We start from the raw sequence: 23,533 nt of genomic DNA, 5'->3' as shown, positions 1-23,533 counted from the left end.
CGGCACAGCCTCCCTGCCACTGTTTAGAATGGCGATTTTCTAACGATTACCAAGTAATTGTAAACATTTTAGGTATTGTAAGTACTCAGCTGAACAAAATATATTACACTGGCCTAGTGGTTTTGGATATTTTACAAAATGGTTACAAACTGTACCTTTAAGTCAGAAATGTGTTTATTATACACATTATTCCCCCAAAAGTTGGCAGGTTATTCATATATTGTTTTTAGTATATTAGCAAACTAACATATTACTATGTGCGATAACCAATTTTAAATTATAACGCCAAGAGTGGAGAAGTCTGAAAACATTTATTTGTTCTTGGAGAGGACAGTTGTGGTCCATTTTAATAGAACAGCTTCAAAACTTGTAATTTAGTGACATCAGGTGGTCAAGTTGTGCAATGCAAATCATTTATGCATAAAATATAATCCATCCATCCATTTTCTACCGCTTATCCGAACAACCTCGGGTCACGGGGAGCCTGCGCCTATCTCAGGAGTCATCGGGCATCAAGGCAGGATACACCCTGGATGGAGTGCCAACCCATCGCAGGGCACACACACTCACTCATTCACTCACACACTCACACCCTACGGACAATTTTTCCAGAGATGCCAATCAACCTACCATGCATATCTTTGGACCAGGGGAGGAAACCAGAGTACCCGGAGGAAACCCCCGAGGCACGGGGAGAACATGCAAACTCCACACACACAAGTCGGAAGCGGGAATCGAACCCCCAACCCTGGAGGTGTGAGGCGAACGTGCTAACCACTAAGCCACCGTGCCCCCCGCATAAAATATAATGATTCTTTTAATTTTCTTTAGTGACTTAAAGCCTTAACAAGTAGGTTAATCCCCTCCTAACAATAAATAATAAAAAAATAATAATAAAATTATATAGATTCGTGTTATCAACCCTTTGGTGAGAAGGACCACTTTGCACCTCTTTGTTAGATTGTTTCACATTCATTGGACCCAGTGAAAAGGGAGCCCAAGCAAAAACAAATAAATAAAAATTTCCCAGGTATTGTGAGTTTTCACTAAACCCTGCTTAAAAGGCATTTTACTATGTGAATGTAATTCCTGTAACATATTTGTGCTGTTTAATGATGAGTGTGCCATGATCTGGATTGACATTTGCACAGAAAGTGAAAGTGCAGCACTTATTAAACCTGGTTACCATGCGGAACTAATTATACATTCTCTCTCTTTCTACAGTCAGTCATTGGACCATTATTCTTCTATTTAGGCTTGGTGCTGCGTGAACCCACTTCTTTTTAATATAAAAAGAGTAATAACTCCAATGAATAATTAAAAGGGGTGAAATTGAGAGGCTCTAGAGTTTCGGTGAGTTATTGTTCCTGGACAAGGTCGCTGAATGGTAGTAAAGAGTGAACTCTTCATGCACAGTAGTCATCGCCCGCTCTGTTCAGCCAGGGCATGGATCGCATCATTAGCACACACACACACACACATGCATGCATGCATGGACACATGCAAAGTCACACACATGTCCAGAGCGAAGAGCACCCTGGAGGAAGATGCCACGGCAGAAACTTTTCACCTCTGAAAGTGATGGTAAATATGATTCCTGCCTTATTTGTGTGCCATTAACTTTTGCTATCCAAGTTTACTTTGATCTGCTTATCATGCCTTCTTCGTCATGTCGAATGCAATCGACAACCAACTTCTCATCATTTAATATTGCAAGGAATTTTAATTATTATTGGTAATTCTATTTAATATTGTTAAAAGTTGTAATGTAACACAATATGTGTGCAACGTATCGTGTATGGCTAAATTGTTTTTAAGGAAATTGCATTTAACTAGCTTTTCAGCCAGGCTATAGATATGAGATGACAAGTGGGCAAAGTGATTTTCCAGGTGGGCGAGGTGGGGGGGGGGTTAACTATATATTTAGATATATATATAAGCTTAGACCAGAGGTCGGGAATCTTTTTTAACCAAAGAGCCATTTTAGTTTTTGTTAATTCATTTTTGCAAAACAACCATTGCAAAATTCCTATTTTATATATGAAGAGTTTTTAAAATCTTTCAAAAAAATCATGTTTTTTATTGTGAATTCCAATTAATATCAATAAAACTGCAGTTTGTTGTTTTGAATTAAGCCATAATAACTAGAAAAATACAGCTAACCAACAATAACAATGAAACATGATAACATATTAAAAACATGATAACATAATAAAAACATGATTTTTGAAAAAATATTTAAAACAGAGTCAACTCATTATTGAACCAAACTCTTCATATATATATATATATATACATACCAAGGTGTTTATAGGCAGAAATCATGAACTTTGAGTGTGTGAGTGCACTGTTGAACATTGCCTTCATTCTTTTGCCCTTTGACCCTCACGGGAGGACAGTTTGAACTGACACCAATGACAAAAAGCACCATTGTGTCTATTGTACAACACAACTAAGCATGTAATGACCCGGTCAACAGTTACCGGTCTGGTTACACTGTGGTCACAAACAATACATCAGACGCTTAACAGCTGCTGGTAACCCTTCAAGCCTGATCATTCTGACAATATCTTCTTGACTTATGTATCATTTCTTTAACTTTTGCTTTTCTTTCATGTGGCCTTGCAGTTAGCATTGAGGTGGATGAAGGTAAGAAGGTTTTCTGTCTGTCTGTCTATCTGTCCATGGGATTGCAGCACTATTAATATTGTTTCCTTTTGGATGATAAATTGCTTGCGATGTTCTTCATTTGTAAGCGGCCATACATGAAATGTTTGTAAATATAAACATGGTTTATGGTTTATATAACAGGTAATGACAATGAATTCAACCTGTACTATGTGGGAGTGGAGGATCATTCTGAGGGAGAGAAGGAGCAGCAGGTGAAGCAGGAGGGCAAAAGAAGGAGAGAGAGAAACGGTAAGATCAGCAGAAGAACAGCTTCAGAGAAGAGATCAGCAGTGACGAAAAACTCGGAGAAAAGAGAGAAGAAACATGATAAACACCAAAAAGCTGCAAGAGAGAGGAAGGGGAGTGAGACGCATGAAAAAGGGCGTAAAAGAAACAATGCTGATGAAGAGGTGGTTGAGGAAGAATGTAGCAAAGAGAAGAAGAATGTAAAAAATGAAAGAACCAAGACATCAAAGCTGAAGGACGAAAAGCAACAAGGTGGGAAGAAAAACAAAAAGAAGAGCGTTAAAAGCGAGGAGTGGACAGAAATCATGGAAAAACGAAAACTAGAGATTGTAATGATGTGCCTACAAAAGAAAAAACTAAAAACAGAAAGAAGCCTGAGACTATGTAAGTTACTGTTGTCATGTTAACAAACCAAAACCTCACATACAACCTGTAGAAACAGTTCTGCCAAAATGCTGAAAAAACGGTGGTTTTCTTTGATTTAAACCTGGAAAAAAGTAAATAATTTACTCCTCCTGTACATACATTCATGTTTCCAATATAGCTCAGAGTCTGAGTCCAAATCTGATTCAGAATCTGACTCAGAGTTAAGGGATGACAAAGCAGTAGGAGTTTTGAGTTCTCTGACTCCAGAGGAGCTGGAAAAGTTGAAAGAAGCTATGGAGGAAAAGAAAAAGCTAATGGCCACCCTAAGAGGAAAGCCCTGGCCCATGAAGAAAAAGTTAGCCATTCTCAGGTACTTTATACTGGTGCTGTTTTTACACATGTTGGTGTTGGGGATTGCCCCACTAAATGCCAGTTTTGGGTGTTATTGACCACCACAGAACTCCAGTCAGAGTAGAGTCATCAGAAGTTTCTTTGCATTTAATTTGCAGTATACGACCACATACACTTGTGTGCATTTGTTCAGTCAGAAAATATAAAGAAAATGAAACAGAGCTCCGGAGTATTCAGTCAGCAGGTCTTAAAGCAGGTGTCGTGTAATAACAGACCTGCTCTTATTTTATAGCAGGCGATTGTAATTAATCTCCATAAAATGGAAGGAAGGAGTCGGGAACCGGAAAACATTTACAAACATTTAATAAAGTAATAAAGCCGGCGGCCCCTCACGGACGACCGCCGGCGAACAAAACAAATATAAATACAAACACAAACACAAACACAAACACAAGTTCGGGCCGGTCCTCTCTCCTCGTCGGTCAGGTCGCTCGTTCCTTTTATATGCTCCCTATCTCCTACGTGATTCGAGCCCGGTGTGCGCACAGCTGGCGCTAATTCACAATTACTCACCGGACTCGAACCACAGTCTCGCCCCGCCTACTCTACTACAGTGATCAACAATACGATAAGCAACAAATTGAACTAACATCATGACCTAGGAAGTTCGTCAGTACAATAGACTTGAGAATAGATTTATACATTAACCTGCAGACATTATGAGTAAAAAGCCTTGATAACAGATTAACATGGCTAAAAAGGATCACGTAAACCACAACGAAACACTCACTCTTATATAACCTGTAACACTATCAGAATGCTTTTGTAGTTGTCATCAACCTATACGCATTATTCAAACCTACATCATCACAAACTTTATATTGCATGATATGCTGCTGCGAGCGATTAACAAGCGGATCCTCTGCTCACGTAACAGGAAATATGACTTTATGCAAAATGCACACATTCACTAAAGCACTGTCCTCAACAACACTGAATAGCATTTTACCATAGTCACCCAATAAACATAAACAATTCACAACATTTGGTGTGTTCTTATTATGCCAATAAGTTCTGCTTGGTTTCAGGGAGTCTCAAGAATTTTTGGAGAAATATGAAGGTGCTCTGGGGAAAGGCAAAGGCAGAAAGCTCTATGCCTACAAGGTCCTAATGATGAAGGTGAGGAGTCGAGTGTGATTATTATTATTAAACTGACAAAGCTGAATGTCTCCTGCACCTTAAGCTTTTTTGCTCCAAATTTCAGAAATGGATGAAGTTTCAGCGTGACTTTGAAAACTTCAAGACGGCCTGTATCCCGTGGGAGATGAAGATTAAAGAAATAGAAAGTGTGACTTCAATTGAACGTTTTTTTTTCACTTAAATCAAGATTTTAAAGTTTAAACACCTTAAATATCTCTCTACAGGCCATTTTGGCTCATCAGTTGCTTCTTACTTCATATTTCTGAGGTGGATGTATGGCATCAACATGATTTTATTTGGCCTGACGTTTGGGCTGGTGATGGTACCAGAGGTGAGAAATATGTTGGGTCCCGCAAATGTTAAAATAATGTATAGTAAGTTTAGTTACATAATATACCTGTATATCTGCAGTTTTTGATGAATGCCAAACTATGCTTTGACTATGACAAAAAATGAAACAGATATTTAATCTTTTTCTCCTTCAAGGCTCTAATGGGGAAACCATATGGCACTTTACCCAGGAAAACAGTACCCAGAGAGGAAGAGGCCAGTGCTATGAATTTTGCAGTGTTATGGGACTTTGGAGTAAATATTTGATATACTTTATAATGATCACAAAATACAGTACCTCATTGGTCTTCCACCATAGGTTATTAAGTAAAGGAGTATATTTCTTTCTTTTTAGGGCTATGCTAAGTATTCTGTCCTCTTCTATGGTTACTACAACAACCAGCAGGCCATTGGCTGGCTCAAATTCCGCATGCCCCTCTCATACTTCCTGGTTGGGGTGGGCACAGTAGCATACAGCTATATGGTGGTGATCAGGACGTAAGTGATAGCATCATTTTGTCTTGTGACATGCTTTGCTTTTTAAGTCTTCTTAAAGTCCATGTGATAAACATTTGTGTTGATTGGTGATATGGACAGTATTTAAGTGTTTTTATTTGTATGTGTTTTTACATTTTTAAGGATCTGTAGGGTTTTTATTTTGGAAAAGACTATGTAAGTCTGCTACGTGAAACATATATCATACTTTTTACTGCACTACATTTCATAAATACATTTTAAAATAGAAATTTTAATAATGATACTCAAGTACTAGATTTTTTAAAGTTGATTTTGTTAACAGGTGAAAAAAAGTATAATATATTCTTCATAATGTTGTGAAGTATAAATGTTACAGTACAGAGTACAAAAGAGTGAAAAGACTGAAGTACTGTCCAGCTCTGGTTGACCACTTACAAGTGTATAGACAACGCACCAATGATCATTTTCTCACTTGTATCCAACAGCATGGCACGCAATGCCAACGAAGCGGGTGGCGGAGATGACACCAGCTTTAATTTTAGCTGGAAGGCATTTACTAGTTGGGACTACCTCATTGGAAACCCTGAGACAGCAGACAACAAGTTTGCTTCCATCACCACTATCTTTAAGGTGTGTTTTCCTCACGAGGACACCAGACCTATTCTGTGGGAAATTCTTTAAAAATATAAATCCTTTAATGTATTTCCATTGATCTTTAGGGGCGGTTTCCTGCAAAGTGAAAGTTCACCCAAAAATGAAAATTCTGTCATTGTTTATTCACCCTCTTGTCATTTCAAACCTGTATGACTTTCTTTCTACCGAAGAACACAAAAAAAGATATAATATATATATATATATATATATATATATATATATTGCTACATATGCTTAAATATCAAGGAAAGCAATCAAAATACAATGTAAAAATGTATATGTCCCCTTTAACCAAGCCTCTCTCAGCTCTATAATAAATTCATCACTTTAACAGGAGGCTATTGTGGAGGACCAAGAGAGCAGAAAAGACGACAACATCCACCTGACAAGATTCCTTAGAGTGCTGGCCAACTTCCTGGTGCTCTGCTGTCTGGCAGGGAGTGGCTACTTGATCTACTTTGTGGTGCGCAGGTCACAGAAGTTTGCTCTGGAGGGACTGGAGAAATATGGATGGTGGGAGAGGAATGAGGTTAGATTCACGCAACAGATTAAGTGATTAAATATAAAATGTAAATCTTGCTCTTTTCTGAAACCTCACAACATTTTAAAAATTTTGTATAGCCTCTTGTTTTATTCTGCTTTAAAAATATATGACTATTTTTACTTGAAATAATAAAATACTCTTATGTGTATTTGTGTGTATATCCTCAGGTGAACATGGTCATGTCTCTCTTGGGAATGTTTTGTCCAATGTTATTCGACGTGATCAGCACTTTAGAGAACTATCATCCACGTATTGCTCTTCAATGGCAGCTTGGGCGCATCTTCGCCCTCTTTTTGGGGAACCTTTACACATTCATCATTGCTCTCATGGATGCAATTCAACTTAAGGTATTAACTTGAGACTAGAACTATCAAAATCCATTAATGGGTCTTTCTGAGGCACTTACATTTAGTACAATCTCCATCATTCTTACCAAAATCTTCCCTTGGGCCGCAGAATCTGTGGCAAATGAATCAGGTTCTCCTCAAGGTCATTAATCCTTTTAGTTCTAACCTTCCTTTTTCGATATCATTTGAAGAGGGTAGAGGAGGACATTATAAAGACGAATATGACAATCTGGCAGGCTAACCTGTACAACGGGACTGTGCCAGACAACTCGACTGCCCCTCCAATCACAGTGCACCCTGCCGATGTTCCTAGAGGACCTTGCTGGGAGACAATGGTGGGACAGGTACTGGTGGAGTTATTTCAGTTCAGTTTCATTTTTTGAAGAAATCGACCAGCAATGTGTGCACAAAATAAAAGTAAAGAAGAATATGAAAGTGTGAAATTATATTGCATTTAAATTAAATAAAGGCTTGAGCTTCTCTCTGTCTACAGGAGTTTGTTCGTCTCATTATTTCTGATACAATGACAACTTACATCACTTTGCTTATTGGAGATTTTTTCCGTGCTGTTCTGGTCCGTTTCCTGAACAACTGCTGGTGTTGGGATCTGGAGTATGGCTTTGTGAGTATTCACTATGCTTACAGAAGCAACCTGTTTGAATCCTTTCTCACTTCTAACTGAGATGTGCTTTCTTCAATAGCCATCCTATTCAGAGTTTGATGTCAGTGGAAATGTTTTGGGGCTGATCTTCAATCAGGGGATGATCTGGTAAAAAGTTTTCTAAATTATAACCGGCCTCTCTATCATTTTAAATAAAGTAAAATATTAATATCAACAAGTGCGTTTGTGTGTGTGTGTGTGTGTCAGGATGGGGGCATTTTATGCTCCATGTCTTCCAGCATTAAATCTATTCCGGCTTCATGTGTCCATGTACCTGCAGTGCTGGGCGGTGATGTGCTGTAATGTGCCACAGGAGCGGGTCTTTAAAGCTTCAGGGTCCAATAACTTTTACATGGCCATGCTGTTGGTCATCCTCTTCCTTTCTACCCTGCCCGCTATATACACCATTGTCTCCATTCCGCCATCATTTGACTGCGGACCCTTCAGGTTCTGAGAGCTGTTTGAATTAGGAAGAATAGTAACTCAATAAATAACTTTATTTGTTAAGAATTTAGTATTTAAAAAAATGTAAATAATTTTGAAAGGCCTTTTTTGACACATAAAAACTCATAGTGTAAAAAGATATTTATGATTTATTTTATAAAACACGTTAATGCCCGTTCTTACCACTAGAGCTCAGCAGAGTAAAGAGTAAAATGCTATTTACTTTGAAATCAAACTTTATTTGAATTTGCATGAGCACAAAAATGGAACAAGCTAGTATAAGTATGGATTAAACATCGATTAAAGCATATAATAAAATAATGTAGAGCGAACAGGGAATTTACATATGTAGTTTAAACGTGTAAGTGTTTACTTGTCCTCTTTCTGTAGTGGGAAAAGCCGAATGTTTGATGTGATTCAAGAAACTCTAGAGACAGACTTCCCAGCTTGGTTCGGGAAGGTTTTCAGTTATGCTTCAAACCCTGGACTGGTTTTGCCTTTCCTTTTGCTGTTGGTGTAAGTGTTTATGTTTGGGCTCTATTTCTGTACTAAAATTATAATGAATGAATATAATGGTATATTTCTCTATCATTTTAGTCTCGCATTATATTATCTGCAGTCGACCTCTAAAACATACAAACGGGTAAACATGGAGCTGAAAAAGAAGCTTCAAGTAGTAAGTATAGCAATGCAGATTGTATATAATCTTATAAATGTATCAATATCTAACAAGGCTATGGGCTTGATGCCATAACCACAAACGGTCCACTAGGTGGTAGCACAATCATTGCTCTAGGACTAAAATATAAAAAGTCATCAATGTTATTAAATGTTTGAAATGAAATTATTTTTGTTTATACATTTATGCTTTCAAAACTACTTACATTTTATCAGTAGGCCTATACCGGCATTTCCTGAAATTCAAGCCCATCCCCTTGGTGTTGCTACCGTAGCTCTGCCAATTGAGGTATGCTGGTTTGTTTCTAGTCATGTTTCCAAGTGACTGACTTTTGTTTTTACAGCAAAATGAGGAAAACAAGAAGAAGAACAAACTTGCAGCCATAAAGGCTGCCAGTGAACTGGAGCAGGCGACAAATGCAGTAGGAAAACACAGCAATACTGACTCTGATTTGGGTGAGAGCAAAGAGAACACCTGACTGCTTAAATAACTTTACACAACAGTTCCTTGAAACAAATGAAAGAAAATTGTCCACTAATATTTCAAAATTAATGTTTTTTGGACAGCAAATGCTCTCTGTGTCAAATTATGAGGCAACCATTGAAATGTCTCCTCTTTCTTAGGAATGAATGAAGAAGACAATAGCTTAAACGAAACGCAGCAGCACAGACGGAAAGGGCAGAATAGTCGCTCTGTTCACCCATCACAGGGTCATCACAGTAAGGACCCCCATCCCATGTCTTCCACCCACACAACTACCAGGCCCCATGCATCACAGAGTCGAGCTGTTCATGGACATCTCCCAGGGAACCCACAGCAGCCACAGAGAAACACTCACTCCAAGAGGAGATAAACTGTCTCGTGCAAAATACAATACTAAATACTTTAATCATTGTAAAATATTGACCATTCTGGTAAACCAAGGAATTCTTCTTGGATTATTCACAACACATGCGGGTTAACAGAAAAGCTGGTCTTTTCAACAGGGTAAAGGACTACAGCAGTTAATGTAAAGATAAGAACCTCCTGCTCCTTTGCTCTGTTTAATACATACATCACACTAATTTTGCACTTAAATGGCCTTCTTTATTTCTTGTTGATGTGAAGATGATACTGTTTAAAACCAGGCACTGCCCGGGCTGTCATTGTCATGCATGTATTGAGGTTCTGTGACTATGTATCTATAGACTGATAAAAAACTCTTATCTCCGTAAAAAGAGAAATGACTTGATACAGGCTGACTATGGCCAAATTATGAGTTTAACATTTTGATACATTAAATGTGTTATTTCTATAGACAGCACTAGAAATATTTTGGATTGTTGATATGCCAATTACAAATCGTAGTAAGTGAAGGTTTTTATGTCAGCATTTGTTTTGAGTTACCCTCTCACAGTCTTTCCCATGCAGCTCTCCTTCACCCTCTTTACATCTCACCTGGCATAAGAAAACCATCCACCATCAGCCTCCTTGGAAGATCATGAGATTCAATCCAGAGGGCTGCCAGACATCGCGGGCAGGACGCCGAGTTTACCTTAGAGAAGAGAGAGAGGAGAGACGGTCATCAGGACATTTCTTGCATGGATTTTAAATAGCCTAGTTCGTTTAAAAAAAGAAATTTCATTTTGCACGAGCGCTAAATACAGTAGGCCTATATATAGCTTTATAAACCAACGGGTTGCGTTTATCCATATTTTGCTTATAGTTTGAGTGAAATTCATTGTATTTAATGTAGCCTATATAATTTTTTTCCTCTGTGACATTTTGTCCACATTGAAGTGTATTCATTTGGCAAAACTGTTTTTACATTAAAAGAACAATGTTGTATATTGACCATTCGATAAAAAACAACTGTTCATTTTTTTATGGAGACATTTAAATGTGAGTTCTTCAGTGTGAGATCTGGAAACGTATTTTAAATTTAACGGGATCTGTCGGGTCGAACATCACTCTAAGCAGATAGCGGGTGAACACGAGTGAATTTTCAGCCGGAGGGTGCGGATTCTGCGTAATTAAATTTAGCGGGAGCGCGACGAAAAAAACAGTCCGCGCAGACCTCTTATTCAATCATCAATTGATTGACAGCTTGGCCGAGTCCACCATGCCTCTCCGTTTCATTGTTTCCCCCATTCTCAATCCATGCCGCTTTATCTTGATCGGTTTGTCAGGTGACCCACAACATTTCCATGCACTGTACTGTATTATCAAATCTGCTGTCACCTCTAAGGGTGTCTAGTGTCCCGATCACAGATTATTTTCCAGTAGACGCAGATTTGGCAGAAACGATGTATCTGGCACGCTTGTGCTTCTCTATGGCCTAACACAGTTCTGTTTGGGGTTATCCTGTGTACCATTTGTTTAAGGGCATCTGTGTCAGGACTTCTACAGGATTATAAAAGGATTCTAGAGGGTTTATAAAAACATCTCCATAAATTAGATCAGAGGTTTTGCAGTTATACAGCCTTATGATGTCCACATAACAGTTACGCAAAATCTTGACGATTATTTATTAGAGAACTGGCTTGTTTCATTAACATTGCAGATGGCCATCCATAATTCACCAGCAATCTTCATTAAATATTAATAGGAGTCATTTGAGATTTTTTTTATTTGTTTGTTTGGAGACAATTACAGCTAATGATCTTTTTAATTTGCTTACCGAAGGAAGGAAGGCCTACAGGTTTACTTTAAACATCAACATAATGATAGCATTGACTTTAGTATTTAACCTAACTGTATAAATTAACTTGCATTTTAAGAGTTAAACAAAATGTTGAAGGGGCTTTCACAACATCTTTACCTGCTACCACAGAGAGATGTGTTTTTTATAAAGTGGACATCTGATCTGTATGAATGTAATTATAGTAGTAGACCTCTTGTAGATAATTAACTTGAAGCAATTAATGGCTTTCGGATGCTGTGTCTCAACATGCAGGGTTAGTTTCCTGGGACGTGCTCTAACTTTCTGTCAACATTATACTGTACCTTATCATTTACAAACAGGAGGCGGCATGTTCATTAGCCTAATAGATTTTTGTCAAAGAAAGAAATTTCTATTTTCTAATTTTACTAACATAGTTTTACAATTTTGCAATTAACATGTAGAGCTTTAATCCTGTGTGTAATGCTATCAAGGAAGATGAAAAGTTTTGTATGAGCATGCATTAACTATAAAAAATATAGAAAAATACATCATAAGCATCTTGGTTGTTGCCTTACTATTTTAATCTTTCCACTATTTAGTGCAGCTTTGTTTCCTGGTCTGGCAAGATGGCTTGAGATCTTGACTACTGTTCAATGTGACAAAGGAGACATTTGATGCCTTTTAGGAGTGGAGCACCTGTTCACAGTGACCTATCTGACTGTCAGGTGTGTCATCTGCTGTAGATGCCTCAGAAGTTGAGTAGAATAACAGGACAACACAAACCAACACAATGCCACGCAAAAGAAATGATATTGTGATAACCATGGATGATGGTAAGTAGATCTGAATTTGACAATCTTTGTGATGCATCTTGATTCAGTTTCTTGTCATGATTGTTTAGTAGATCAGTGAACTGTTTGGTCATTGTATCCATCAGGCTTCATTTGAAGAAAAAAAATTGATCCTGTATGTGAAAACCCAGCTCAAACCCATTTTTTATATTTACTGTTTTGTACATAAAATAAGGGTACGTAATGTAAAGAGCATCATTTTTTGTTTTATGTTATATATATAGATATTTTTATATTTAAATGACTAAGGCCAGGTCAAAGATTGAAATCATGGTGAAATTAATGGTTAAAATCAAACTTTGGTGCTTATTATCTCATAATTAGTATTTGAGACTTTAGCCTGGTTTTCACATACCGGGCTACATTTGTCTACGATTTGGCTACATCATTAGAATTAATGTATTGTAATGATTTTAATTCTGTTGATAATGTGTTATCTGACTGTTTTTGCAGTGAATGCTGAATCATTCTTTGATTAATGGCCGTTTGATGCCAATGTATTTTATTACATATTTTAAGCAAGTTTGTAAAATATATATCATATGTACCATAAAATACTAAAAAAAGATGTATAGAGTTACTGGCTTAATGTATGTGTGTGTCTTATAGTTGGGATGGATTTTGATGGCGAGTATGACAGCGGAAGTGACGGTAAGTCTTTGAAAAGAATGTTCAAATATGAGTTGATTTGTTTCTATAAAGAAGATTTGCTTTAAAATATACTGTAATGTAAATTTTCCATCTTTCTAGTGGATACAAAGAGAAGAGCTAGAGGCAGAAATAAACCAAAGCCTGCAGCACGGGGAAAGAAAGCCAAGCCGGTGGACAGCGTGGAAGAGAGCGAAGAAGAAGAGGAAGCCCCACGGAAGAGGAAAAGCAGAAAGAAGAAGCAAGACAGTGAAGAAGAGAGTGAAGAAGAGCAGAAGGGAAGAAGAAAGAGAGGACCGGCTGCGAGGAAGAAAGCTGCCAAGAACGATGACTCTGAGGAAGAGAGCGAGGAGGAAAAAGGAAACAGAAGAAAAGGAGGGAGAAAAGGAATGAGGAAGAAGGAAAAAGAGGAAGAGAATAGCAAGGAAAAGAAGGGAAATGGCAAAGCAGTGGGCAAAGGAGGGAAAGATAAACACGACGAGAAGGACAAGAAAAAAATCAAAGGCAAATTTAGCAGGTGCAGTAGCTCATTTATTCCCTCTCCTCTTAAAGCATCAAGTAATATATCTATTTGTAATAAATATAAAATGTATTCACCATGTATTTGATTAATTCTCAACTTCATAGCCATGGGTTGCTTCAGTGACCAGTCAAAACATTTTATTTATCTGTTTATTTTGGCTTTGCCTTCCAACTGTTCATCTGGAAGTGCTTTTCACCGTCATCCTGCACACTCCAATTCACTTTATGCATCAAAACGTCAATGTCCTTGTGGAATAGTCTGTTAAACTGGACTTTATGGACTGATCACTCTAGGCTCTCTGATGGCTTTGTTCTTCACCAGTTCGTCCTCGGCCAGCGGTTCAGAAGACGAGTCCCTGTCTGAAGGAGAGATGGCACAGCTGAAAGAGGAGGTGGAGGAGAAGAAAAAGGTGATAGCAACTCTTCGAAACAAACCCTGGCGCATGAAGAGAAGACTCAAGTGCCTGAAGTAAAATGGATTTCCCACCCCTTGCTATTGGCTGTTGTGTTGGTAACCATTACCTCAATTGAAGTTCATGTTTTCAGCATGAGTTTCTTGTTAACTTACTTAATTAAAACCTATTAGTTGCTGTGCTGCTTGTATCTTAAATCTTTTTATTTCTTATTGCACTTTAAGCTGAGTTTTAAAGGTGCTCTGTATTATTAACTCTGTATTGCTGCTTAAAGGGATTGTTCACCCAATTGTCATCATTTATTCACCCTATTGCCATTTCAAACCTTAATGACTATATGTGGAAGAAAGTTGGTAACCGAACAGTGCTGGCACCCATTCAGTTCTATAGTAGGGACACAAAACCAAGGAAAGTGAATGGGTGCCGTCACTGTTCGGTTAACAGCATTCTTCAAAATATTTTCAGTGTTCTGCGGAAGAAAGTTTATAAAGGTTTGAAATGACAAGAGGGTGAGTAAATGATGACAATATTTTCGTTTTTTGGTGAACAATCACTTTTATGTGGGTGTTTGTAAGAAAATATTTATTTTTGAAGGAAGCATTTGTTTGTTTGCCAGCTAAGGGTCGCTGCTTAAAGGGATTATTTACCCCAAACTAAAATCCTGCCATCATTTACTCACTAATATAATTTAAAACCTGTATATGCTTTGTTCAGTGGAGCACAAAAGAAGATATTTTGAGAAATGTCTCAGTGGTTTTGTGTCCATACAATGGAAGTGAATGGGTACTAATGTTGTTTGGCTACCAACATTCTTCAAAATATTTTATTTTGTGTTCTGCCAAAGAAAGCCTTGCAGATGTCTTTTATAAAATTACTTTTATAACAAAAGTGTATTTTTTTAAATGGTATACAAATAACAGTACAATTAAGCTTTAAGGAATCACCATCATCTAAAAGCCACTAAATTGTATGTTGAGATAAAGCACTTGACGTTGAGTCTATGCCAATGCATTCATTACCTGCTGGCCCCCACCTGAACCTTTACCTCAGATCGCCCGGTGGAATTCACCAGTGTGGGTGACAATTAAGAGTTTGGACATGTGCCCTTAAAGGTTAGTAGAAACAAACACGCTGCCCAGGAAAGCAACAGTAGCCTGGGCACTGAGATTTGAAGGGAATTAAACTGTGCCCCAGACAAAGAGGGCTCTCACTTGGCAGAGCTTATAGGGAAGTGTTACCTGCATCACCTCTGGCAGAAGATGCTTATTTTTTTCATGAGCTTTACCTAGTTTGATGCATTCTGATGTTTCTGTTTGTGGGTGGTCTTGGCATGCATGTTAGATTAAAGTTGTATTTGAAGGTCACGTATAAGTATCATGGTCACATGGTCTACTTAAAGAGTGCATAGCTATGAAAACAATCTAAAGACATGAAGTGCAATGCTTAAAGGGACAGTTTACCCAAAAAACCTGTAGGCCTTTATGACTCTTCTGTGGAATACCAAAGAAGAAATGTCTCACTGGTTTAGTGTTCATAAGATGGAAATGAATAGACCCAATGTTGTTTGGTTGCCAACATTCGTCAAAACAAAGTCATACAGGTTAAGAATGACATGAGAGTGAGTAAATGATGAAAAATAAGAAATAATATGGATGCTCTAGTGAATGAACACACACTTGTTGTTGGTCAAAAAATTCAGTTTTATCAAGACCTTAAGCATTTTTTTTCACAAATGAAGTAGATCTGTATGACTGTAATAGCAAATGATGCAGAATCAGAATTTCTTAACTTGATATTGACTTTGATTTGATCAAATTGCAAAATACTTTTACTTTTTTTATGCCTAGTACTTGGATTATGATACCATTCTACTACTCCTTTTACAACATAGCGAAATGTGCATGTTTGTTTTCTAATACAGTAGGTCTCACATTTACTCAGTAGGAAATGAATTCATACATCTTGTGGCTTTCACATTCATTATGCATTGTTGAATTAATTAATTGCCTTAAGTTTCAGGTTGCAGTGTGTGAAGGTTGTAAGTGAAAGAGGATATTTTCCCTGGTGTCGTGTCAGAATATTATTGCACAATACTGAGCGGTCATCCTGCTTATTGTGGTTAATGCACAGAGCCGTCAAATAGCACAAAGTATGTGTACAGCCATTGACATCTGACACGGAAACTGAATGCTTATTCATTTGTTTGGAAACTGTGTCGCACACGTGGAAATGTAGAGCCACTCTGAATTACTCTTTTTTAATTAAAGTTTTACGTATGTTTAAACTGACCTCTGTTTGTGTTATCCTTTAGAGAAGCCCAAGGGTTTGTGGAAAAATTCGAAGGAGCCTTAGGTAAAGGAAAAGGAAGGAGACTCTATGCATTTAAAGTCATGATGACCAAGGTACAGCTACCCATGTTTCAAGTGAAGTTAAACCTTTTGACGATTTATAAATTTTGGCCTGTATTTTAACTTTATCTGGGTTTATTTCATGTTTCTCAGAAATTAATCAAGTTTAACAGAGACTTTGACAACTTTAAGACAGCCTGCATTCCTTGGGAAAGTCGCATTAAAGAAGTGGAAAGTATGTTCATCACTACCTAAATGATCTGTTTATTTATTTATTTCAATTCCAATTCTGCAGTCCTCTAATCGATTTCCTTTTTTATAGGTCACTTTGGGTCATCTGTTGCCTCCTATTTTATTTTCCTTCGGTGGATGTATGGACTTAATCTTATTCTCTTTGGCTTCGTGTTTGGGCTTGTTGTTATTCCAGAGGTGAGATGTCATGCGAATGACTTTTATGTTTATAAACTATAAAACCATAAATTCACCCAAAACAACAAAAACAACATTTTGTCATTATTTACTCACCCTTGTGTCAACCCTCTTTTGCTCTTTTGTTGTTTTGTTTTTTATAATAATGGTGATTATTTTCTGAAGCTTCAAAAAGTTAAAACTTGCATCACTCATTATCGCATATTTTCCATTTGTCCTAAAGGCAAATTGGTTTAATGTAGAAAAATAAACAAAAGTTTGTTAATCAAGGGTTTGAACAACATGAGTCAAGGGAAAATTATGACAACAGTTTTTGGTGAACTATCCCTTTAATCTGTGGTATGTGTAGTTTCATTGGGTGAGGGTAAACCAAAATGTAAAACATTTACATTTATGCAATTGACACTTCTATTCAAAGTTATTCATTCATGTTTTACATTTATTTATCACTAGTTGTTCTATAAATATTGAACCTATGATTTCTGATCTGTATTTTCTCTCTCTGGAGGTTCTGATGGGCATGCCGTATGGCTCACTTCCCAGAAAAACAGTCCCCAGAGAGGAACAGGCCACTGCCATGGACTTCTCTGTCCTATTTGAGTTTGCAGTAAGGACTTTTATATCTTTTGGTTTAAAATATTATGATTAGTAAATTAATTTATTCATATTTATTGCACTTTTAACATTTTTACAGGGTTATTGCAAGTACTCCATCATGTTTTATGGTTACTACAATCATCAACGAACCATTGGATTGCTACAGTTCCGGTTACCCTTGTCATATCTTTTGGTTGGCGTGGGGATTTTCGGCTACAGTCTGATGGTGGTTATTAGAACGTGAGTCTACGAAAGTTGTTTGTTCTTGGACATTCACAATGTAGTGATAATATACTGTTGGTTGTTGGTGTGGATTTCTTTTCTTCATCATTAAGAATGGCAAGAAATGCAAATGAAGGAGGAGATGGAGCAGAAGAAGGTACTTTTACCTTTTCCTGGAAGCTTTTTACCAGCTGGGATTACCTGATAGGAAACCCAGAGACTGCCGACAACAAGTTTGCCTCCACCACCACAAGCTTCAAGGTTAGTAATTGTGCATTTTTACCAGTGGTTCTCAAACTGGGGACCGCAAGAGATGGATCTAGGGGGGCAACGGGTTTTTTGGCATTTTATCAAATATAGAAATGTATCAGATACTTCATGCAATCAAAATCAGACCACAAAATAAGACCACCAACCAAAATAATTGATGTTCCAGCATTCTTTTACCGAATATGTTTTTGGTTCAATTAAAATTCTGAGATTAAGATTAAGTCTTTATTTGGGGGACCGCAAAGCGATACACCCAAGGGGGCCTTACAACGAAACAGTTTGAGACCCACTGTTCTATTCAACCCAACTGATCAAATTAAAAGACTTGATCAAGATGATTCATTATGGCTATATACACATTTCTAGTGATTTATAAGGTCTGAAAGTTAAGAATGCTCTCTAGACTAGGGATGTTGTTGTTTTATTCCTTTAGGAATCTATAGTGGATGAGCAGGAAAACCTAAAAGATGAGAACATTCACCTCCGCAGGTTTCTACGTGTTCTAGCCAACGTTCTCATACTGTGTTGCTTGGGTGGGAGTGGCTATCTGATCTACACTGTGGTCAAAAGATCTCAAGAGTTTGCTAAAAAGGACAGGAATGAATTGACATGGCTTCAAAAAAATGAGGTACCCATTTTTATTGATTTAAATATGATTTTATCTTTAATGGCATGCCCAGAATTTTAAGTGAATTTCATTTTAAAATTTGATCAAGATGGTTAAAATGGTAATTTCGTCAACTGAACTTATTTTCTCACTCGGTCAGGTGGAAATTGTGATGTCACTGTTGGGCTTGGTGTGTCCACCGTTGTTTGAGGTTATAGCGGAGCTCGAAGACTATCACCCTCGAATCGCGCTCAAGTGGCAGTTAGGCAGAATCTTTGCCCTCTTTCTGGGCAACCTCTATACTTTCCTGTTCGCCCTGTTTGATGAGGTCAATGCCAAGGTATGACTGAACCACAGACCCAAAAAATAAATGCTTTACATAAATTTTACCCTCAGTTCCTATAGAGTACTGCCGATACAGTAAGACGTATTTTTGAATACAAACCCCAGAAGGACTTTCAGTTCCATTGCTCGAAAATCTGTGGGTTTTTTAATGGGTTTTTGGTAAAATGCCTGAAATTAGATCTGTGGTTAACGTGTCAAGATGCTTAAAGAGACTATATCCTTTGGCAGGAACGTTAGATGTCATCACACTTACAAATCTCACAAATAATGCAACATGGGCACAGATCTCAAAAAATGTGGATGGGGATGCATTCACAGAGTAATTACTAAGAACACACCTGTTTATGGCCTCACGTTGGCTTTGTACTTCTGCTGATTGAATTCCGGCTTCAAAAATGATATATGTTGCTAATTTGCAAAGATTATCTTGATAGACAACAACATCATAAACATGTGTTTTGATTTAAATACTTTGTTCATGCCCACAAGGAAATAATACTGTCACTTTATTGATGAGCCCTAACAGTAGCTACTAAACACATACTTTGTAAAAATTCTTAAATGCATTTTGTTACTGTTATTGTTCCAGCTTGAAAAGGAAAAAGAAATAAAAAATGAAACCATCTGGGCTCTTAAAGAATATTATGCCAACTACACCTTGCAGTACAATGTTACAGAAAATATTCCTCCTCCAAACATATCACCTGCTGATGTCATAAGAGGACCCTGCTGGGAGACCGAAGTGGGCATTGTAAGCACGCTCATCATTTCAATCACAATCAAAACAGTGTTCATTTTTTGTTTGTTTGTTTATTAATTCCAATGTTTATTTCATAGGAGTTTGTGAAGCTTACCGTATCAGACATTCAGGTGACGTACCTCACCATTCTGATAGGGGACTTTTTACGTGCCGTGATTGTGCGATTCCTCAACTATTGCTGGTGCTGGGACCTGGAAGCTGGCTTTGTGAGTTATTGTTACAACCTGCTGGTTCTTTTGTTACTTACATTAGAGAACTTCCTAATCTAGCCCGTAACACAGCAGGACCTAGGCTGGTCACAAAACATTTTGGTTTACCAATGCTAGAACTGCTAGAACAGAGTAGATAGTATAGGGGCCTATAATATGGCTTCTGCGCGAAGTTTTCTGTGCTAAGAAATGTATGTGCTCTATACTGCTGTGCCCTGTCGCCCTCATTTTCCTGTCACCTGATATAGGTAACATACTACTCACTCATCCGAGGTCAACCGAACACCGTGAGACGTGGCAGGACAGGTGATAGGACTGCTTTAGAACCACAGTCACAGATAGACACACAACACTATACAGGGCACTTAATTACAGAGAGCGAGAGACTGTGAGAAGTATCTCTTTACTGTGACATATCTTACTGTTGTGTCAAGTGCAAATAGATATTCATCCATATATGCATGTGTGTGTGTTTGTGTTTCGGCAGCCGTCTTACGGGGAATTCGACATCAGTGGTAATGTACTCGGGCTCATTTTCAACCAGGGAATGATTTGGTAAGAACATCACTTCAGTTAGAAGAACATCTTGGTTATCAGTTAACCAGCTGGTTATTTTAAATATATTTTGGTTTATTTCAGTACAGTTCCTCTCGCAAAGTAATATGTGTGTTTCAGGATGGGAGCGTTTTACGCCCCTGGGCTGGTGGGCATCAATGTATTGCGTTTGCTGAGCTCCATGTACTACCAGTGCTGGGCAGTGATGGCATGTAATGTTCCCCATGAAAGGGTGTTCAAAGCCTCGCGATCAAATAACTTCTACATGGGGCTTCTTCTCCTCGTCCTTTTTCTCAGTCTCATGCCTGTGGTTTACTCCATTATGACTCTGCCTCCGTCCTTTGACTGTGGACCATTTAGGTAACATTGAAACATGCACAATGTACATATGGGATGAACTGCAAAGTATTAAGTAGTTCCTGTGTTTCATCACAGTGGTAAGAATATGATGTACGAAGTCATTATGGAGACTATAGAGAAGGACTTGCCCTCGTTTATGGCAGACATCTTCGGCTATGCGTCCAATCCAGGCCTCATCATACCTGCTGTCTTGCTTATGGTGTAAGTAGCTTAATGAACCTGAATGTTTTCTAATGTATAAATCTTTGTGTCGTGTTACATTAAAGGGATCATCTCATCATGATCGTCTTTGAAATTCTTTTATGAATATTTGATTCTTTTGCAAAATAATCAGTTTACTTCTGACAGGTTGGCTATTTATTACCTGAACGCGGTGTCCAAAGCATATCAGAATGCAAACATGGACTTAAAGCGGAAAATGCAAATGGTTTGTATACCTTCTTTGTAGGTCATTTTGAAGATTTAATTCGATTACAATTTCGATTAGTTATCAATATTTAGAATATTTAAAAATGCTAGATTTGCAGACACAGAATTCATATTTAAATATAAATTCTGGTTAATAAAACCCTCCAATGTAGCCATTTTACTAAAATACACATGAGGTGGAAAGTACTTGGAAAAAATACTTCACTACATTACAGTACATCATATTTTACTCCATTATTTCATAAACATCACAAACGAGGGTGGTGAGGACACGGACAGAGGACCCAAGTGCAGCCAGGGACGTAAGGGTTTAAACAAGACTTTAATAAACTATAAATTCAAAACAAACACCCATCCGCATTTAAAATTTACCTTGACCTCTTGCCATAATCCTCTCGCTTTAAGAAAAGCAAAAATGGCTAAATCTTCAGGACGAGCACCAAATACAGATAATATGCACATCCTCTGAGCGTGCACATTAGTTTAGTTAAGAATTCATTTGATTTCTTTTACCCATCTCTAATACTCTGTTAACCATGATAAAGTGTTTTGAAATCAACAGCATTCTATTTTCCTGATTTATCATTTAGCAAAGAGATGAGGAGAAGAACAAGAGGAACAACAAGGACAGCACAAACCAGGTGATGAAAGACCTGGAGGATCTTATGCCTAACAAGTCTCTCATTCCCCCTCCACCTGCTGAGGAGACTGGTCAGTGATCTATGGCATTTCCAGTTTTCGTGTTACTTAAGTATGATTGATGTAACAGCTTCCCCTACTGGTGATTTTACCATATTAACTAGTGGTAGGCTATTTTGCAAAGGGCCCCTACAAGTTCTTGTGGCCCATAACTGATCTTCAAACTTTGTGTGGAACTTACATTTACATTTATACAATAAGCAGACACTTGTATCCTAATTTACTTATAAGAGATCATATAATGAACTATTTCATATTTATAAAGACATTTATAATTCTATGTCACCATTTGTATTGCAGAAAAATCTGTTGATCCCCCCACCAAGTCACCAAAAGTGACAGGCAAACCAGGTACTGCGGCCAGTGGGAAAGGTGTCCATGTTCAGAAGGAAGTTTCTTTGGCTGCAGCAAATCCGCGGGCACCTGTGACTCGGCCGCCTGGTCCCAGGGCCCCTGGACCTCTTCCAGGTAATGTTCATGGACCCGCACCGGGACAGGGAGTGGGAAGAGGGAGAGGTGGGCCACCACCACGAAGATAGTGCTTGTAGAAATTATATGGACACGTAATAAATGTATCATATTCATCCTTCATGACGTCATCATTCATTTTGTAGTGATAAATTAAGCACACATTTTTTTGTATCGGTTCTTTATATGGAAGCATATTGGTAGCAAATTTCAATTTGAAATTCAATATGAAAAATGATTTTGCAGTATGTAAAATGACAATACATGTATGTATTTATTTAAATATACATTTAAAACAACAAATGGGCTAAATTAGGTGCAAAATGAAAATAATATAATTTAAATAGGTACCATAGGAAACCAAATCCATGCTAAGAGGCTTTAACTGTAAATATTTTGTGTAAATGTATTTTTGTGGTCTGTAATCAAATGTTAATGGATGTACATATTTTTGGTGCTTAGTCCTTTAATAGCCTACACTCACTTTTTATTCTATCAAACTGTTTCTCACTTTCGGAATATTAAGAGTGAGTGAGTGATGTGATTTGAGGCCAAGTATGGTGTTCCATACTCAGAATTTGTGCTCTGCATTGAAACCATCCAAGAACACACACATAGCAGAGATCAACCATTGCTGCAGCGCAGTCATTCTCTCTCCCCACCTACAATCCCTGCAGCTGGTACTGAGGATCGAACCGGCAACTGCCCCCATGTCTTATGAATGATATACAAAAAAATAAAATAAGTCAACAAAATAAACAGTTTTAAGAGTTTGTATTTTATATTTTTTTTTTCCTTAAGATATGTTTAAAAATAGAAGTCTCTCTCTCACACATATTGTTATTCTGTCTGCTTTGCCAATGTAAACTAATTTTATTAATTTAACTGTTTTTAATTATATTTTTTCTTATTTTCTTATTCATCATTAGCCTTTCTTATAGTTTTCGAATTCTTTGCCTAAATGTAGTTTTGATATTGTCATATCTTTGTAATGATAAAATAAGCACATGTTTTTTATATGGAAGCATATTGGTAGCAAATTTCAAAATCTAAATTTTTTTTGCAGTATGTAAAATGACAATACATTTATGTATTTAAATATACATTTAAAACAACGTGCAATATTGGGTGCAAAATGAAAATTCAATAATACAATTTAAATTGGTAAGTTCCTATCAATTCGATATG

At 37.4% G+C, this 23,533-nt stretch overlaps 2 protein-coding genes across 2 annotated transcripts; both read left to right on the top strand.

Annotated features, from left to right (window-relative positions):
- The first annotated feature begins 1,547 nt into the window (after positions 1–1,547).
- tmc1 (transmembrane channel-like 1) lies at positions 1,548–10,718 on the top strand. Its single transcript, XM_056746369.1, is given in 21 exon segments — positions 1,548–1,584; positions 2,629–2,649; positions 2,812–3,207; positions 3,210–3,300; positions 3,461–3,652; positions 4,722–4,812; positions 4,898–4,979; positions 5,058–5,164; positions 5,320–5,418; positions 5,519–5,661; positions 6,126–6,270; positions 6,629–6,823; positions 7,006–7,185; positions 7,377–7,529; positions 7,679–7,807; positions 7,887–7,954; positions 8,054–8,293; positions 8,681–8,806; positions 8,888–8,966; positions 9,313–9,449; positions 9,690–10,718. Coding segments are annotated over 21 exon segments (2,844 nt in total). The 3' UTR covers positions 9,823–10,718.
- A 1,595-nt stretch (positions 10,719–12,313) lies between these two features.
- On the top strand, positions 12,314–22,416 carry tmc2b (transmembrane channel-like 2b). The gene is made up of 20 exons (XM_056746662.1): positions 12,314–12,446; positions 13,074–13,115; positions 13,215–13,629; positions 13,957–14,103; positions 16,359–16,449; positions 16,549–16,630; positions 16,718–16,824; positions 17,333–17,431; positions 17,519–17,661; positions 17,757–17,904; positions 18,347–18,541; positions 18,681–18,860; positions 19,455–19,616; positions 19,703–19,831; positions 20,322–20,389; positions 20,510–20,749; positions 20,825–20,950; positions 21,098–21,176; positions 21,769–21,889; positions 22,178–22,416. Exons 1-20 carry the CDS (start codon positions 12,404–12,406, stop codon positions 22,414–22,416), a joined length of 2,856 nt encoding a protein of 951 aa, XP_056602640.1. The 5' UTR covers positions 12,314–12,403.
- The last annotated feature ends 1,117 nt before the right edge of the window (positions 22,417–23,533 follow it).

Source organism: Triplophysa dalaica, chromosome 4 (genome assembly GCF_015846415.1).
Source record: "Triplophysa dalaica isolate WHDGS20190420 chromosome 4, ASM1584641v1, whole genome shotgun sequence".
Classification (NCBI taxonomy): domain Eukaryota; kingdom Metazoa; phylum Chordata; class Actinopteri; order Cypriniformes; family Nemacheilidae; genus Triplophysa; species Triplophysa dalaica.
The sequence above is the reverse complement of the archived record's forward strand: the minus strand, read 5'-3'. Positions and strand labels throughout refer to the sequence as shown.

Excerpts from the sequence above, each read along its gene's own strand:
- tmc2b (XM_056746662.1), top strand. The coding sequence starts at position 12,404 with ATGCCACGCAAAAGAAATGATATTGTGATAACCATGGATGATG. Across the intron at positions 16,631-16,717 it reads TCGCATTAAAGAAGTGGAAA|GTCACTTTGGGTCATCTGTT; the intron begins GTATGTTCATCA and ends CCTTTTTTATAG. Across the intron at positions 18,542-18,680 it reads CATGGCTTCAAAAAAATGAG|GTGGAAATTGTGATGTCACT; the intron begins GTACCCATTTTT and ends TCACTCGGTCAG.